This window comes from Poecilia mexicana, unplaced genomic scaffold (genome assembly GCF_051168715.1).
Source record: "Poecilia mexicana isolate PSO_F unplaced genomic scaffold, ASM5116871v1 scaffold_11, whole genome shotgun sequence".
NCBI classification, from domain to species: domain Eukaryota; kingdom Metazoa; phylum Chordata; class Actinopteri; order Cyprinodontiformes; family Poeciliidae; genus Poecilia; species Poecilia mexicana.
The window spans coordinates 27,574,179-27,592,377 of NW_028263380.1; the positions used below are offsets into that span (position 1 = coordinate 27,574,179).

General features: G+C 48.3%; 1 protein-coding gene across 3 annotated transcripts in view; it reads left to right on the forward strand.

The window, feature by feature from the left end:
• The window catches only part of map7d1b (MAP7 domain containing 1b), a 36,889-nt gene extending 20,926 nt beyond the window's left edge, over positions 1–15,963 (forward strand). For 2 of the 3 annotated variants that reach the window (XM_088010561.1, XM_088010563.1), the window contains 9 exons: positions 10,022–10,143; positions 10,678–11,083; positions 11,790–12,048; positions 12,497–12,677; positions 13,631–13,735; positions 13,806–13,856; positions 13,933–13,987; positions 15,037–15,231; positions 15,312–15,963. In XM_088010561.1, coding sequence (XP_087866687.1) covers positions 10,022–10,143; positions 10,678–11,083; positions 11,790–12,048; positions 12,497–12,677; positions 13,631–13,735; positions 13,806–13,856; positions 13,933–13,987; positions 15,037–15,231; positions 15,312–15,322 — 1,385 coding nt within the window. In that variant the 3' untranslated portion in view covers positions 15,323–15,963. The remainder of the gene's footprint in view (positions 1–10,021; positions 10,144–10,677; positions 11,084–11,789; positions 12,049–12,496; positions 12,678–13,630; positions 13,736–13,805; positions 13,857–13,932; positions 13,988–15,036; positions 15,232–15,311) is intronic. The other variant, XM_088010562.1, reaches the window with a different exon arrangement.
• Positions 15,964–18,199: the final 2,236 nt, after the last annotated feature.

Consider the following 18,199-nt stretch of genomic DNA (forward strand, 5'->3'; position numbering starts at 1 on the left):
TCTCAGTGTGTCTCAGTGTCTCAGTGTCTCAGTGTGTCTCAGTGTGTCAGTGTGTCTCAGTGTCTCAGTGTGTCTCAGTGTCTCAGTGTGTCTCAGTGTGTCTCAGTGTGTCTCAGTGTCTCAGTGTGTCTCAGTGTCTCAGTGTCTCAGTGTGTCTCAGTGTGTCTCAGTGTGTCTCAGTGTGTCAGTGTGTCTCAGTGTGTCTCAGTGTGTCTCAGTGTCTCAGTGTGTCTCAGTGTGTCTCAGTGTGTCTCAGTGTGTCAGTGTGTCTCTGTGTCTCAGTGTGTCAGTGTGTCTCAGTGTGTCTCAGTGTCTCAGTGTGTCTCAGTGTGTCTCAGTGTGTCTCAGTGTGTCTCAGTGTCTCAGTGTGTCTCAGTGTGTCTCAGTGTCTCAGTGTGTCTCAGTGTGTCTCAGTGTCTCAGTGTGTCTCAGTGTCTCAGTGTGTCTCAGTGTGTCTCAGTGTGTCTCAGTGTCTCAGTGTGTCAGTGTGTCTCAGTGTGTCTCAGTGTGTCTCAGTGTGTCTCAGTGTGTCTCAGTGTCTCAGTGTGTCTCAGTGTGTCTCAGTGTCTCAGTGTGTCTCAGTGTCTCAGTGTGTCTCAGTGTCTCAGTGTGTCTCAGTGTGTCTCAGTGTCTCAGTGTGTCTCAGTGTGTCTCAGTGTGTCTCAGTGTGTCTCAGTGTCTCAGTGTCTCAGTGTGTCTCAGTGTGTCTCAGTGTGTCAGTGTGTCTCAGTGTGTCAGTGTGTCTCAGTGTCTCAGTGTGTCTCAGTGTGTCTCAGTGTCTCAGTGTCTCAGTGTGTCTCAGTGTGTCTCAGTGTGTCAGTGTGTCTCAGTGTCTCAGTGTCTCAGTGTGTCTCAGTGTGTCTCAGTGTGTCTCAGTGTCTCAGTGTGTCTCAGTGTGTCTCAGTGTGTCAGTGTGTCTCAGTGTCTCAGTGTCTCAGTGTGTCTCAGTGTGTCTCAGTGTGTCTCAGTGTGTCTCAGTGTGTCTCAGTGTCTCAGTGTGTCTCAGTGTGTCTCAGTGTCTCAGTGTGTCTCAGTGTGTCTCAGTGTGTCTCAGTGTGTCTCAGTGTCTCAGTGTCTCAGTGTGTCTCGGTGTGTCTCGGTGTGTCTCAGTGTCTCAGTGTGTCTCAGTGTCTCAGTGTGTCTCAGTGTGTCTCAGTGTGTCTCAGTGTGTCTCAGTGTCTCAGTGTGTCTCAGTGTCTCAGTGTGTCTCAGTGTCTCAGTGTGTCTCAGTGTGTCTCAGTGTCTCAGTGTGTCTCAGTGTCTCAGTGTGTCTCAGTGTCTCAGTGTGTCTCAGTGTCTCAGTGTGTCAGTGTGTCTCAGTGTCTCAGTGTGTCTCAGTGTCTCAGTGTGTCTCAGTGTGTCTCAGTGTCTCAGTGTCTCAGTGTGTCTCAGTGTGTCAGTGTGTCTCAGTGTCTCAGTGTGTCTCAGTGTGTCTCAGTGTCTCAGTGTGTCTCAGTGTGTCTCAGTGTCTCAGTGTCTCAGTGTCTCAGTGTGTCTCAGTGTCTCAGTGTGTCTCAGTGTGTCTCAGTGTCTCAGTGTGTCTCAGTGTCTCAGTGTGTCTCAGTGTGTCTCAGTGTCTCAGTGTGTCTCAGTGTGTCTCAGTGTCTCAGTGTGTCTCAGTGTCTCAGTGTGTCTCAGTGTGTCTCAGTGTCTCAGTGTGTCTCAGTGTGTCAGTGTGTCTCAGTGTGTCTCAGTGTGTCTCAGTGTCTCAGTGTGTCTCAGTGTCTCAGTGTGTCTCAGTGTGTCTCAGTGTGTCTCAGTGTGTCAGTGTGTCTCAGTGTGTCTCAGTGTGTCTCAGTGTGTCTCAGTGTGTCTCAGTGTCTCAGTGTGTCTCAGTGTGTCAGTGTGTCTCAGTGTGTCTCAGTGTGTCAGTGTGTCTCAGTGTCTCAGAGTCTCAGTGTGTCTCAGTGTGTCTCAGTGTCTCAGTGTCTCAGTGTGTCAGTGTGTCTCAGTGTGTCTCAGTGTCTCAGTGTGTCTCAGTGTGTCTCAGTGTGTCTCAGTGTGTCAGTGTGTCAGTGTGTCTCAGTGTGTCTCAGTGTCTCAGTGTCTCAGTGTGTCTCAGTGTCTCAGTGTGTCTCAGTGTCTCAGTGTGTCAGTGTGTCTCAGTGTGTCTCAGTGTCTCAGTGTGTCTCAGTGTGTCTCAGTGTGTCTCAGTGTCTCGGTGTGTCTCAGTGTGTCTCAGTGTCTCAGTGTGTCTCAGTGTGTCTCAGTGTCTCAGTGTGTCTCAGTGTCTCGGTGTCTCAGTGTCTCAGTGTGTCTCAGTGTCTCAGTGTGTCTCAGTGTCTCAGTGTGTCTCATTGTCTCAGTGTGTCTCAGTGTCTCAGTGTGTCTCAGTGTCTCGGTGTCTCAGTGTCTCAGTGTGTCTCAGTGTCTCAGTGTGTCTCAGTGTCTCAGTGTGTCTCAGTGTCTCGGTGTCTCAGTGTCTCATTGTCTCAGTGTCTCATTGTCTCAGTGTCTCAGTGTGTCTCAGTGTCTCAGTGTGTCTCAGTGTCTCAGTGTCTCAGTGTGTCTCATTGTCTCAGTGTGTCTCAGTGTCTCAGTGTGTCTCAGTGTCTCAGTGTGTCTCAGTGTCTCAGTGTGTCTCAGTGTCTCAGTGTGTCTCAGTGTCTCATTGTCTCAGTGTCTCATTGTCTCAGTGTCTCAGTGTGTCTCATTGTCTCAGTGTCTCATTGTCTCAGTGTGTCTCAGTGTCTCGGTGGTCTCAGTGTCTCGGTGTGTCTCAGTTGTCTCAGTGTGTCTCAGTGTGTCTCAGTGTCTCGGTGTGTCTCAGTGTCTCAGTGTCTCAGTGTGTCTCATTGTCTCAGTGTGTCTCAGTGTCTCAGTGTGTCTCATTGTCTCAGTGTGTCTCAGTGTCTCAGTGTGTCTCATTGTCTCAGTGTGTCTCAGTGTCTCAGTGTGTCTCATTGTCTCAGTGTGTCTCAGTGTCTCAGTGTGTCTCAGTGTCTCAGTGTGTCTCAGTGTCTCAGTGTGTCTCAGTGTCTCAGTGTGTCTCAGTGTCTCAGTGTGTCTCAGTGTCTCAGTGTGTCTCATTGTCTCAGTGTGTCTCAGTGTCTCAGTGTGTCTCATTGTCTCAGTGTCTCAGTGTGTCTCATTGTCTCAGTGTGTCTCAGTGTCTCAGTGTGTCTCAGTGTCTCGGTGTGTCTCAGTGTCTCGGTGTGTCTCAGTGTCTCAGTGTGTCTCAGTGTCTCAGTGTGTCTCAGTGTCTCAGTGTGTCTCATTGTCTCAGTGTGTCTCAGTGTCTCAGTGTGTCTCATTGTCTCAGTGTGTCTCAGTGTCTCAGTGTGTCTCATTGTCTCAGTGTGTCTCAGTGTCTCAGTGTGTCTCAGTGTCTCAGTGTGTCTCAGTGTCTCAGTGTGTCTCAGTGTCTCAGTGTGTCTCAGTGTCTCAGTGTGTCTCATTGTCTCAGTGTGTCTCAGTGTCTCAGTGTGTCTCATTGTCTCAGTGTCTCAGTGTGTCTCATTGTCTCAGTGTGTCTCAGTGTCTCGGTGTGTCTCAGTGTCTCGGTGTGTCTCAGTGTCTCGGTGTGTCTCAGTGTCTCAGTGTCTCAGTGTGTCTCAGTGTCTCAGTGTGTCTCAGTGTCTCAGTGTGTCTCAGTGTGTCTCGGTGTGTCTCAGTGTCTCGGTGTGTCTCAGTGTGTCTCAGTGTCTCAGTGTGTCTCAGTGTCTCAGTGTGTCTCAGTGTCTCAGTGTGTCTCAGTGTCTCAGTGTGTCTCAGTGTCTCAGTGTGTCTCGGTGTGTCTCAGTGTGTCTCAGTGTCTCGGTGTGTCTCGGTGTGTCTCAGTGTCTCAGTGTGTCTCGGTGTGTCTCAGTGTGTCTCGGTGTGTCTCAGTGTGTCTCAGTGTCTCAGTGTGTCTCAGTGTGTCTCAGTGTCTCAGTGTGTCTCGGTGTGTCTCAGTGTGTCTCAGTGTCTCGGTGTGTCTCAGTGTGTCTCAGTGTCTCAGTGTGTCTCAGTGTCTCGGTGTGTCTCGGTGTGTCTCAGTGTCTCGGTGTGTCTCAGTGTGTCTCAGTGTGTCTCAGTGTGTCAGTGTGTCTCGGTGTGTCTCAGTGTCTCAGTGTCTCGGTGTGTCTCAGTGTGTCTCAGTGTGTCTCAGTGTGTCTCAGTGTGTCTCAGTGTCTCAGTGTGTCTCAGTGTCTCGGTGTGTCTCAGTGTCTCGGTGTGTCTCAGTGTCTCAGTGTGTCTCAGTGTGTCTCAGTGTGTCTCAGTGTCTCAGTGTGTCTCAGTGTGTCTCAGTGTCTCAGTGTGTCTCAGTGTCTCAGTGTCTCGGTGTGTCTCAGTGTGTCTCAGTGTCTCAGTGTCTCGGTGTGTCTCAGTGTGTCTCAGTGTCTCAGTGTGTCTCAGTGTCTCAGTGTCTCAGTGTGTCTCAGTGTGTCAGTGTGTCTCGGTGTGTCTCAGTGTCTCAGTGTCTCGGTGTGTCTCAGTGTGTCTCAGTGTGTCTCAGTGTGTCTCAGTGTGTCTCAGTGTCTCAGTGTGTCTCAGTGTCTCAGTGTGTCTCGGTGTGTCTCAGTGTCTCGGTGTGTCTCAGTGTCTCGGTGTGTCTCAGTGTGTCTCAGTGTCTCAGTGTGTCTCAGTGTCTCAGTGTGTCTCAGTGTCTCAGTGTGTCTCAGTGTCTCAGTGTCTCGGTGTGTCTCAGTGTCTCAGTGTCTCAGTGTGTCTCAGTGTGTCTCAGTGTCTCAGTGTCTCGGTGTGTCTCGGTGTCTCGGTGTGTCTCGGTGTCTCAGTGTGTCTCAGTGTCTCAGTGTGTCTCGGTGTGTCTCAGTGTCTCGGTGTGTCTCAGTGTCTCAGTGTGTCTCAGTGTCTCAGTGTCTCAGTGTGTCTCAGTGTCTCGGTGTGTCTCAGTGTGTCTCGGTGTGTCTCAGTGTCTCGGTGTGTCTCAGTGTCTCAGTGTCTCAGTGTGTCTCATTGTCTCAGTGTGTCTCAGTGTCTCAGTGTGTCTCATTGTCTCAGTGTGTCTCAGTGTCTCAGTGTGTCTCATTGTCTCAGTGTGTCTCAGTGTCTCAGTGTGTCTCAGTGTCTCAGTGTGTCTCAGTGTCTCAGTGTGTCTCAGTGTCTCAGTGTGTCTCAGTGTCTCAGTGTGTCTCATTGTCTCAGTGTCTCAGTGTGTCTCATTGTCTCAGTGTGTCTCAGTGTCTCAGTGTGTCTCAGTGTCTCGGTGTGTCTCAGTGTCTCAGTGTGTCTCGGTGTGTCTCAGTGTCTCGGTGTGTCTCAGTGTCTCAGTGTCTCAGTGTGTCTCAGTGTCTCAGTGTGTCTCAGTGTCTCAGTGTGTCTCAGTGTGTCTCGGTGTGTCTCAGTGTCTCGGTGTGTCTCAGTGTGTCTCAGTGTCTCAGTGTGTCTCAGTGTCTCAGTGTGTCTCAGTGTCTCAGTGTGTCTCGGTGTGTCTCAGTGTGTCTCAGTGTCTCGGTGTGTCTCGGTGTGTCTCAGTGTCTCAGTGTGTCTCGGTGTGTCTCAGTGTGTCTCGGTGTGTCTCAGTGTGTCTCGGTGTGTCTCAGTGTGTCTCAGTGTCTCGGTGTGTCTCAGTGTGTCTCAGTGTCTCAGTGTGTCTCAGTGTCTCGGTGTGTCTCGGTGTGTCTCAGTGTCTCAGTGTCTCAGTGTGTCTCAGTGTGTCTCAGTGTCTCAGTGTGTCTCGGTGTGTCTCAGTGTCTCAGTGTGTCTCAGTGTCTCAGTGTGTCTCAGTGTGTCTCAGTGTCTCAGTGTGTCTCAGTGTCTCAGTGTCTCGGTGTGTCTCAGTGTGTCTCAGTGTGTCGGTGTGTCTCAGTGTCTCAGTGTCTCGGTGTGTCTCAGTGTGTCTCAGTGTGTCTCAGTGTGTCTCAGTGTGTCTCAGTGTCTCAGTGTGTCTCAGTGTCTCAGTGTGTCTCGGTGTGTCTCAGTGTCTCGGTGTGTCTCAGTGTCTCGGTGTGTCTCAGTGTGTCTCAGTGTGTCTCAGTGTCTCAGTGTGTCTCAGTGTCTCAGTGTGTCTCAGTGTGTCTCAGTGTCTCAGTGTGTCTCAGTGTCTCAGTGTCTCGGTGTGTCTCAGTGTGTCTCAGTGTGTCTCAGTGTGTCAGTGTGTCTCGGTGTGTCTCAGTGTCTCAGTGTCTCGGTGTGTCTCAGTGTGTCTCAGTGTGTCTCAGTGTCTCAGTGTCTCAGTGTGTCTCAGTGTCTCAGTGTGTCTCGGTGTGTCTCAGTGTCTCGGTGTGTCTCAGTGTCTCGGTGTGTCTCAGTGTGTCTCAGTGTCTCAGTGTGTCTCAGTGTCTCAGTGTGTCTCAGTGTCTCAGTGTCTCGGTGTGTCTCAGTGTCTCAGTGTGTCTCAGTGTGTCTCAGTGTCTCGGTGTGTCTCGGTGTCTCGGTGTGTCTCGGTGTCTCAGTGTGTCTCGGTGTCTCAGTGTGTCTCGGTGTCTCGGTGTGTCTCAGTGTGTCTCAGTGTGTCTCGGTTTGTCTCAGTGTGTCTCGGTGTGTCTCAGTGTCTCAGTGTGTCTCAGTGTCTCAGTGTGTCTCAGTGTCTCAGTGTGTCTCAGTGTGTCTCAGTGTCTCAGTGTGTCTCAGTGTCTCGGTGTGTCTCAGTGTGTCTCAGTGTCTCAGTGTCTCAGTGTGTCTCAGTGTGTCTCAGTGTCTCAGTGTGTCTCAGTGTCTCAGTGTCTCAGTGTGTCTCAGTGTCTCAGTGTGTCTCAGTGTCTCAGTGTCTCGGTGTGTCTCAGTGTGTCTCAGTGTGTCTCAGTGTGTCTCAGTGTCTCGGTGTGTCTCAGTGTGTCTCAGTGTGTCTCAGTGTGTCTCAGTGTGTCTCAGTGTCTCAGTGTGTCTCAGTGTGTCTCGGTTTGTCTCAGTGTGTCTCGGTGTGTCTCAGTGTCTCGGTGTGTCTCAGTGTCTCAGTGTGTCTCAGTGTCTCAGTGTGTCTCAGTGTGTCTCAGTGTGTCTCGGTGTGTCTCAGTGTCTCAGTGTGTCTCAGTGTGTCTCAGTGTCTCAGTGTGTCTCAGTGTCTCAGTGTCTCGGTGTGTCTCAGTGTGTCTCAGTGTGTCTCAGTGTCTCGGTGTGTCTCAGTGTGTCTCAGTGTGTCTCAGTGTCTCAGTGTGTCTCAGTGTGTCTCAGTGTCTCAGTGTGTCTCAGTGTCTCAGTGTGTCTCAGTGTGTCTCAGTGTCTCAGTGTGTCTCAGTGTCTCGGTGTGTCTCAGTGTGTCTCAGTGTCTCAGTGTCTCAGTGTGTCTCAGTGTGTCTCAGTGTCTCAGTGTGTCTCAGTGTGTCTCAGTGTCTCAGTGTGTCTCAGTGTCTCAGTGTGTCTCAGTGTCTCAGTGTGTCTCAGTGTCTCGGTGTGTCTCAGTGTGTCTCAGTGTGTCTCAGTGTCTCAGTGTCTCAGTGTGTCTCAGTGTGTCTCAGTGTCTCGGTGTGTCTCAGTGTCTCAGTGTGTCTCAGTGTGTCTCAGTGTCTCAGTGTGTCTCAGTGTGTCTCAGTGTCTCAGTGTCTCAGTGTGTCTCAGTGTGTCTCAGTGTCTCGGTGTGTCTCAGTGTCTCAGTGTGTCTCAGTGTGTCTCAGTGTCTCAGTGTGTCTCAGTGTGTCTCAGTGTCTCGGTGTGTCTCAGTGTGTCTCAGTGTGTCTCAGTGTCTCAGTGTCTCAGTGTGTCTCAGTGTGTCTCAGTGTCTCAGTGTGTCTCAGTGTGTCTCAGTGTCTCAGTGTGTCTCAGTGTCTCAGTGTGTCTCAGTGTGTCTCAGTGTCTCAGTGTGTCTCAGTGTCTCGGTGTGTCTCAGTGTGTCTCAGTGTCTCAGTGTCTCAGTGTGTCTCAGTGTGTCTCAGTGTCTCAGTGTGTCTCAGTGTGTCTCAGTGTCTCAGTGTGTCTCAGTGTCTCAGTGTGTCTCAGTGTCTCAGTGTGTCTCAGTGTCTCGGTGTGTCTCAGTGTGTCTCAGTGTCTCAGTGTCTCAGTGTGTCTCAGTGTGTCTCAGTGTCTCGGTGTGTCTCAGTGTCTCGGTGTGTCTCAGTGTGTCTCAGTGTGTCTCAGTGTGTCTCGGTGTGTCTCAGTGTCTCGGTGTGTCTCAGTGTGTCTCAGTGTCTCAGTGTCTCGGTGTGTCTCAGTGTGTCTCGGTGTGTCTCAGTGTCTCGGTGTGTCTCAGTGTGTCTCAGTGTCTCAGTGTCTCGGTGTGTCTCAGTGTGTCTCAGTGTCTCAGTGTGTCTCAGTGTCTCAGTGTGTCTCGGTGTGTCTCAGTGTCTCAGTGTCTCGGTGTGTCTCAGTGTGTCTCGGTGTGTCTCAGTGTGTCTCAGTGTGTCTCAGTGTCTCGGTGTGTCTCAGTGTGTCTCAGTGTGTCTCAGTGTGTCTCGGTGTGTCTCAGTGTCTCGGTGTGTCTCGGTGTGTCTCAGTGTCTCGGTGTGTCTCAGTGTGTCTCAGTGTCTCAGTGTCTCAGTGTGTCTCAGTGTCTCAGTGTGTCTCAGTGTGTCTCAGTGTCTCAGTGTGTCTCAGTGTGTCTCAGTGTGTCTCAGTGTCTCAGTGTCTCGGTGTGTCTCAGTGTGTCTCAGTGTCTCAGTGTGTCTCAGTGTCTCAGTGTGTCTCGGTGTGTCTCAGTGTCTCAGTGTCTCGGTGTGTCTCAGTGTGTCTCGGTGTGTCTCGGTGTGTCTCGGTGTGTCTCAGTGTCTCGGTGTGTCTCAGTGTGTCTCAGTGTCTCGGTGTGTCTCAGTGTGTCTCAGTGTGTCTCAGTGTGTCTCGGTGTGTCTCAGTGTCTCGGTGTGTCTCGGTGTGTCTCAGTGTCTCGGTGTGTCTCAGTGTGTCTCAGTGTCTCAGTGTGTCTCAGTGTCTCAGTGTGTCTCAGTGTGTCTCAGTGTCTCAGTGTGTCTCAGTGTGTCTCAGTGTCTCAGTGTCTCAGTGTCTCAGTGTGTCTCAGTGTGTCTCAGTGTGTCTCAGTGTCTCAGTGTGTCTCAGTGTGTCTCAGTGTCTCAGTGTCTCAGTGTCTCAGTGTGTCTCAGTGTGTCTCAGTGTGTCTCAGTGTGTCTCAGTGTCTCAGTGTGTCTCAGTGTCTCAGTGTGTCTCAGTGTCTCAGTGTGTCTCAGTGTGTCTCAGTGTCTCAGTGTCTCGGTGTGTCTCAGTGTCTCAGTGTCTCGGTGTGTCTCAGTGTCTCGGTGTGTCTCAGTGTGTCTCAGTGTCTCAGTGTCTCGGTGTGTCTCGGTGTGTCTCAGTGTGTCTCAGTGTCTCAGTGTCTCAGTGTCTCGGTGTGTCTCAGTGTCTCGGTGTGTCTCAGTGTGTCTCAGTGTCTCAGTGTGTCTCAGTGTCTCAGTGTGTCTCGGTGTGTCTCAGTGTGTCTCAGTGTGTCTCAGTGTCTCAGTGTGTCTCAGTGTCTCAGTGTGTCTCGGTGTGTCTCAGTGTGTCTCAGTGTGTCTCAGTGTCTCGGTGTGTCTCGGTGTGTCTCAGTGTGTCTCAGTGTGTCTCAGTGTGTCTCAGTGTCTCAGTGTCTCAGTGTGTCTCAGTGTCTCAGTGTGTCTCAGTGTGTCTCAGTGTGTCTCAGTGTGTCTCAGTGTGTCTCAGTGTCTCAGTGTGTCTCGGTGTGTCTCAGTGTGTCTCAGTGTGTCTCAGTGTCTCAGTGTCTCTCAGTGTCTCAGTGTGTCTCAGTGTCTCAGTGTGTCTCAGTGTGTCTCAGTGTGTCTCAGTGTCTCAGTGTGTCTCAGTGTCTCAGTGTGTCTCAGTGTCTCGGTGTGTCTCAGTGTGTCTCAGTGTCTCGGTGTGTCTCAGTGTGTCTCAGTGTCTCGGTGTGTCTCAGTGTCTCGGTGTGTCTCGGTGTGTCTCAGTGTCTCAGTGTCTCGGTGTGTCTCAGTGTCTCAGTGTGTCTCAGTGTGTCTCAGTGTCTCAGTGTGTCTCGGTGTGTCTCAGTGTGTCTCAGTGTGTCTCAGTGTCTCAGTGTCTCTCAGTGTCTCAGTGTGTCTCAGTGTCTCAGTGTGTCTCAGTGTGTCTCAGTGTGTCTCAGTGTCTCAGTGTGTCTCAGTGTCTCGGTGTCTCAGTGTGTCTCAGTGTCTCAGTGTCTCAGTGTGTCTCAGTGTCTCGGTGTGTCTCAGTGTGTCTGACCGTCCCGTTGCCCCCCCAGCCTCCCTCAGCCCGTTCTCCAGTGGCTCCCAGCAGCCCCAGAGCTCCGCTGAGCGTTGGCGAGTTTCGTCCTCCAGCACGCCGGACATCACACAGAGGCAGCGGCGACGCAACTCCACGCCGGTGAGCTGGGGGTCAGAGGTCATTTCTGAAATGTTGAAAGTTCCTGTAGCTGCTGCTTGGATAATTAGAAGCTGCAACTTTCTGAGCAATTAACTCAGAACAGCTGTTGCTATGGTGACACACAAATCACCATTAAACCGGCGCACATTTACATCTAACCCGTCCCAATAAGCTATTAATCAATTAATTGCATGCTTGATTGAGATAAATAATTTCTAATTAACAGTTTTTGAAGGATATTTTTGCTAACAGATTTAATAATCTATTTTATTTATGTTTGATTTTTATTTCAGTTTAATTTATTAGTTTTGCTTATTTTATTTTTGATATATTTAAAATTCTTTCAGTGTGAAGAGTTTATTTCAAAGTTAAATTTTATTAGTCATATTTTACTAGAGAGGTTGAACCTGCATTATTAAATCTTTATCAATATATGAATCGAAAATGGTCTCAAAAACCCAAATTTATTGTTAATCACAATAATTACTGGGTCAATTTATCCGTCCTCTCTGTGCACGCTGCTGCCCCCTGCAGGTGGATAAGAAGAAGAAGGAGAAGAAGGACAAGGAGAGAGAGAACGAGAAGGAGAAGAACGCGCTCGCCAAGGAGAGAGTGCAGAAGAAGAGACAGATGACATCATCAGCGAGCGCCAGCGTCTCCAGGTCCAGACCGGAGCCCAGGTACCGACCGGATCTGGAACGTCTTCCTTCATCCTCCTCTCTGCTCCGTAGCACCCCCCGGGCCAGGAACCGGCCCCCATCTCCGGCCCCCAGGAGCCGCCCGCTGTCCCCTCTGGTGCCGGCCTCCAAGCCGCCCCCCGGCCAGAAGACGCCCACAGTCGCCGCCAAGCCCCGCCCCAAACGGGCCCAGACGCCGGCCAGAGTGCAGCCGCAGACCGTGGCCGCCATTACCGTGGAAACCAGAGAGGAGGAGAAAAACAGTAGGTTGCCACGGCGATATACATTGTAAACACAGATAAGTTAGCAGAACTCAAACTCAGAGTTTCTAAACTTAAAATCACAAGTTTATCTAATTTTTTATTAAACTTTCACATTTTTATTCCATTTTAAAAATATTTCAGTTACAACCATTTAAAGTTTTTAGATATATAAACTCAAACATTTTCATCTTTCAAGACTTCAGTTTTTTTCAACAAAACTCAAAAAATAATAATAATAATGATAAAATGTTTCTATTGTCATTGTTTTAAGAACAGAAAAATAAAATATTCTGACTTTAATCAAAGCACAAAACGTAACGTAAAGTAAAAATGACGGTTATAAAGACGTGCTACCTCTTTGAACATTGCAAAATCATTTTTTAAAGAAAAGAGAGCATTGAGAGAGAACAGTGTGAAAATAAAACCTACAGTTTGAGTTTAAAAAACATAAATATTTTACACTAACTCAACACTTTTAAGTTTGTAGAATATTTTTAGAGAATGTTGAGTTTCTGCTGTTGAATCTAATGAATTGAGTCGATGGTTCGGGTTTACAGCGTCAGGCTGCAGATGGGCTCAGACCTCGAACAGCCAATCAGGGAGCTTCAGAGCCTCCCGTGTTTTTACAGGATCCAGACGGACCCGACCAAAGGCTCGCAGAGAGGAGGAGTTTTCCTCTGACATCATTTCCTGTGTTTCTCCTCAGGCTGCAGCGTCGTTCCCGCCATCGTGGTTTCCTCCGCCCCGCTCACGCCTCCGTCCCTCAGCCCGCCCGTCGTAGCGTCGCAGCCCGCTGCTGCCGTCGGGTCCGGGTCCGCCCCGGCTGCGGCGCCGCCCAGCAAACCGTCGGCCGGTACCAACGACCCGGAGGAGGCGGCGCGCGCTCTGGCAGAGAAACGGCGTCAGGCCCGGGAGCAGCGGGAGCGGGAGGAGCAGGAACGGCTGGAGCAGGAGCGCCGCAACAGGTGAGGATGACATCATCGCAGAGAAGATGACATCAGCAGGTCTGGACTGACCTGGGTGGCGTTCATGTCTGGCTTCAGGAAACTGACTAGGACAGGAAAGGAAAACTACGTTAATGTTTATCAGTTCATGCTACTTCATTAACACTCTGCATTTCAAATCCAGATATTTTTTTAAAGTTTGCTGCTCCTGTACGGTTAAAATCATTCACTATGACAACTGATATAATGTAAGCTAATTCCAAATGGTGCTAATGCTAGCAGCTTTGCTACACATACAGCAGCTCAGTAACAGTGAAGCATCTGGACATGACTTGCTGTGATGGGGCCCAGATGAAAATCTGCCCAGGGCCCCAGAGCGGTTTGGGCCGGCCCTGTCAGAGCAGCCCAGGTCTGACCGGAGATCAGGTTTTATTCCAGTGTTAGCCTGAAGCTGCTCTCTGCTCCTCAGGCTCCTGCGGGAGGAAGCGGTGGCCCGCGATGCCGAGGAGAGGAGGCGACGCGAAGAGGAGGCGCGCTTCATGGAGGAGCAGCAGCGCCTCCGGGATGAAGCTCAGCGCACCGAGGAAGAGGAGGAGGCGCAGAGGAAGGCCAAGGCCGAGCAGGAGGAGAACGAGAAGCTGCAGAGGCAGGTGGGTCACTGCCGAGGTGCTGCCCCCTGCTGGCTCTGGAAGCTAATGGAGGATGTTTTCCACCAAGAACCACTGAAGGAAACGACACAAAAGCTCCTGAAGACACTAAGAGCAACTTCCTTCTTCACCAGATGGAAACAAGATGGAGGCGTCAGATTTTAGTGGCTGGAGGATTTCTCTTTAGGCTAAAGACCAGGAGCCATTTCTGCTGCTAGCGCAGGATGTGGCAATCCAGATCCTCGAAGGCCGTGGTCCTGCAACTCTTGGATGTCTCCCAGGTTGAACCAGCTTCAGTCAAACAGCTGACTCTCCTCCTAAGTGCAGTCAGGTTCTCCAGGTCGTGCTAATGACCTCATTATTTGACTCAGGTGTGTTGAAGCAGGGTCATATCTAAAGGTTGCAGGACACCAGTTGCTCACCCTGTGCTAGCGCTAGGCTAGCATGTTGGTTTTGGTTGTATTTACCCAGAATCCCGAGGTTCGGAGGACCAGCGTTTGAGTTCTCCATTTTAATCCAACTCCAGTCCATTTGCCCAGAAAGTCCGGTTTGATTGGTGAGATGTGAACGCTAGTTGACCTCTGACCTCTGGTCTTCCAAACCTCGGTCTGGGTTCGGTTTGAATGTGGACGCCAAGTGGAGCGGAGACCGCTCCAAAAGCAGGAAGTAAATTACAGTGCAGGGCATTCTGGGTAAATGCAACCAAAGCTAACATGCTAGCCTAGCGTGTGTAGCCAAAGACTAAAGAGAAATCCTCCAACCACTAAAATCTGACGCCGGTGCATCAGGTGTTGATTAAGGATTTAATCTCAGCAGGTTTTTTTGGGAACTTTTCAGAGTTTATGTTTCTGAGCTTCAGCTCAAAGCTGCAGGGGGTAAAAACACGGCAGACTCAGCGTCTGCTGCAGGTTGAGCTGGTCAGAGCATCTCCTCTGGTTTGTGTCTCTGTCCTGCAGAGGGACGAGGCAGAGGCCAAGGCCCGCGAGGAGGCGGAGCGTCAGCGCGAGGAGAGGGAGAAGCACTTCCTGAAGGAGGAGCAGGAGCGGCTGGAGAGGAAGAAGGTGAGGGAAAGTTCATGTAGTCACGGCACGGCGCTGTGAGCGGTGAGCTGATGTGATCTGGTGTTGGCAGCGCCTGGAGGAGATCATGAAGCGGACACGCAGGAGCGACGCCGGAGAAAAGGTTGGTGTGATCCGCCCCGAGTCGCCGCTTGTTGTTGAGCCGTAAAAACACAACGCTGCTGTTGTTCCGTCCTCAGAAGGACGTCAGAGCGCCGCCGCAGGTCAACGGCTCCGAGCCCAACAAGGGTCACGGTAAGGTCGCTGCATGACACCGCGTTGCAGGAAGATTCCTCTTTGTTTGGTTTCCGAAACAAAAAAAACAAAACTGAATCTCAACAAATCAAAATTAACCTGGTAAAATCAGCAGCAGAAAGCAAACAGTATCTTACCTCCAACTGCAGCAAAACGACAGAAACTGGTAAACACTTCTCAGGATTAGATTAAATCCACAATAAAAACAGTAAAAATGATTATTAAAACGACCAAAAACGAAACACAATCAGTCACAATAAGCAATAGTTTGACTGAAAACTAAAACTTTAGTCTTAGATTCCCTGGATTTTTAAAAACTCACTAAAATAAACCAAAAACACAACATGCAGTAAATACAGAGAAATACTTTATTTAGGAAAAGTAATGGAAGCAAAATAAGATATTACTAACATGATCATAAAGAAACAAACATTCATTATATAAAAAATATATATGTGAAACATATATATATCAGTGTGACGTATGGCAAGACGAGTTTATTTTTATATCACAGCAAAGATCAGAAACACAAAAAGAAAAATATTCAGGTTATTCGAGTTTCAACTGGATAATTTTACAGCTGAAACCTTAAACAAGAAAACAGTGAAATGTTCCAGCTGACGTCATAAAACATGTTTATTAAATATTATACGCCATTTTAGGTGTTTCAGGTCAAATAGGAAATGTATTAAAAAAACAGTAAAATAAAAAGCTGCATTTATTTCTGCCATCTGTGTTTTGGCTTAAAAATACATAAACTGAAGCTTTTCTCCACTATGTTGATAAAAATACATAAAATGCATAGTTTCTATAAATATGTTGTTTTAATAAACATATGAACTTTGTTACGACATTTATGAAGTTTACCTTCAACTAAAGGGATTTTACAATTATTTTTTCATTTTAGTTTATCAATATTATTACTAGTCAATAATAATAAATGATCAAAAATAAAAAATAATTTATAAATAGTAATAAATTATTTTATTAATAATAAAAGTATAATTATGAATAATTAATAGTAATAATAATAAATGATGTCTCTGCAGCTGCTGCCCCCCTGCTGGGCCCCGGGCCCCCGGCCCTTTGCCCCCCCCTGACCGGCTCTGTGGCCGTTAACGGCGTCCAGCCCGCTTCGCATCAGAACGGCGTCTCGGCCAACGGCGAGCTGGAGCGCCGTGCCTTTGAGGGGGCGGAGCCTTACCTGAGGAAGGCGGGCGCCATGAAGCCGCAGCATGTGGCAGGTAGCCAATCAGAGCGCAGCTTTCACCAGGTGAAAGAAAAAGTGAACAAACTCATTATCCTGTCTGCTGTCTACCTGCAGAGGTTCTGTGAATCGCCATGGAGACCGCCTGTAGGCCACGCCCCTCAGACCAGCAGAGTGCCAAAAATGGAGGAACTGAAACTTTAAAACTTTGCATCACTTCCTGTTCCAGCGCTGAACCCGAGAGGTGTTCTTTCCTGCTGCAGCCGAGACGGAACGGCTGCAGCAGATTGGCCGAAACCCGACGGAACGGCTGCAGCCGATTGGCCGAAACCCGACGGAACGGCTGCAGCCGATTGGCCGAAACCCGACGAAACGGCTGCAGCCGATTGGCCGAAACCCGACGGAACGGCTGCAGCCGATTGGCCGAAACCCGACGGAACGGCTGCAGCCGATTGGCCGAAACCCGACGAAACGGCTGCAGCCGATTGGCCGAAACCCGACGGAACGGCTGCAGCTGATTGGCCAGCTTGCCCCTCCTGATCTGACCCTGGAGCAGCGACAGTGACTCCTGTTATTATTCTGCTGTTGTTCCTGTCTTCTTCAGTTCTACTGTGTGTGTGTGTGTGTGTGTGTGTGTGTGTGTGTGTGTGTGTGTGTGTGTGTGAGTGTGTGTGTGTGATTTTGTCGTTATTTAAGCCGCTTCTGTAAATGTCAAACTGGCGGCTGCTTCCTGTTCAGGACAAATAAAGGTTTGAGGAAACGGAGCAAAGCTGCCTGCTTCTGTTCTCATGTCACGTCATCATGGTGACGTCATCATGTTCCAGGTGGTTCTGAAGCAGAGCTGCTCGTTATTCTGATGGTCAGCAGGAAACCCAGCTGGTCAATCATGCACGGGGCGACAGTGGAGAGGACACAGGAAGGAACCTCCAGCAGAACCAGAACCAGGATCAGAGTTTAGAGTGGGCAGAACCAGAACCACAGAACCAGGTGCAGCTTCAACTGATGTGTTAAATATAGATATAATAACAAATAACTGATGCTAATGATGATTCTTACTAACGGATTTAGCAGTTTTCAGTTTTTACTGGAATAAATTAGTTGAATTTCCACAACAGAGCGAAGCAGAAAAAATCAGAAATATAATTTCAGATATTTTCATCAGGTTGGAAACAAACTTTTCTTTATTTTAAAACCTGACAATAGAAATAAAATGGTGGTTCCACAGATACTAATCAGAAATGAAGTCGGGTGACATCAGAGGTTCTGGTCGGTTTTATTCAGCCGGCCGGAGAAGTTTCAGAATCCCAGACCACAGGGAGAACCTGAAGGCAGCAGCAGATCAGCTGATTGGCTCCTCCATGATGACGTCACACTGATCATAAAACATTCCCTGATTAAATATTAAAGATCGTTTTACAGTCGTGCTATTTAGCTGTAGTGTAATGAAACCTCCAGCAGGTGGCAGCACCAGCCTGTTTGGATGTTGACGGGTTTTTTCTACAGAGAAATCCTCCAGAACTGTTATAGAACCGCAGATCGTCTTCACTCAGAAGCTTCTTCAGAACCGCTGTGATACAGACTGCTACAGGAGAGATCCTTCTGTTCTGCAGCAAAAACTCTTCACAGGAAATAATATAAATTACAGCAATATTTAAATTAAATTCTCTTTGGGATCAATGCATTTTTTAAAAAATAGAACAGAAATGTGTTTATTGCCCCATTGTGGGGTATTTCAGGGTAATAAGTGTTCAGCAGTGCTTTGACACAAAAAGCAAAGTTTGAGGAAGTTTAAGTTTTATAATGCATTTATTAAGACATAGATGCAGTAAATGTTTTAGTTTTTATTGCTGAACTAACTTATAATTTTGTTTGTAGACCAACAGAACCGCAGCAGAACCGAAAACATTTGACCTGAAAAGTCCAGAACCTGAAAACGATTCTTTACTGAAGCAAACAACGTTAACTTATTTTACTACCATTAATTTACAAAAATGAAACACTGACAAAGAAATTTGTGTTTTTAATTGAAAACTAAAAATGAACGGATCCGACCAGAACCGGAGACGCTGCTTCCTGTTTAACAGTGAGCTGTGTTTGCATCGTTCATGGAAATCCGCTGATCCCATCTTCACTCTGACAGGAAACATTTGCATGATTTTCAGGAATACAAGTCAATAAATCCTGAGTCCATTCAGTCCAGAGCAGCTGATAAACCGGCTGGAAGAGAACAATTCACCATAAATAAATTCAGTTTATCATAAATAAATTCAGTTTATCATGAATAACAAAGTGGTTTTAGTTGCTGATCTGACCTAACACTGGATGCGGTTTGTGATGTTTTCTCCTTTCAGGCTCTTGGTTGTGTTTCATGAAGCTGCAGCAGCGGAAGGATTCACTCCTCTTCCTCCTCCAGGTGAGGTCATGGTGACCTCTGACCTCATTCAGAACGCAGGCACTGCAGACGTTTTAATGCTTGGAGGCAAACAGCTAAAAGCCTCACAGCTTCACTCAAAACATTTCCAGAAAGCAACACGTTGCTCAGCGTGCTCAGGTTTCCCTCAGAGGCTGCAGCTTTGAACAGCTCAGCAGCCACTGACAAAACTTCCTGTCATGTTAATCATTCATTCAGAAATGTTGCCGTTTTGAACTAAAAATTTAGTTAGCATGAAAAATCTTTAATTTGAAGCTATGCATGTAACTCCAAGCTACATATTTTGCAAGCAAGTTCATTTAGCCTGCTAACAATTATTTAGCTTGCTAAATGAATATTTAATTAGTAAGCTAAATATTTAGCTCCACCTAAATATTAAGTTAGCAAGTTTCAAGATAAATATTTAACTTCAAACTAAGTATTTAGTTTGCTAACTACATTTTTAGTTTGAAACCTGACATTTATAAGTAAATGAATATCACTGTGATAAATAAACCATATTTTCTCTTATGACAGACTAAATAACCCAAGTCACTGCTTTAGTTTTTCACTGGAACCAGACTGTTCCTCCCAG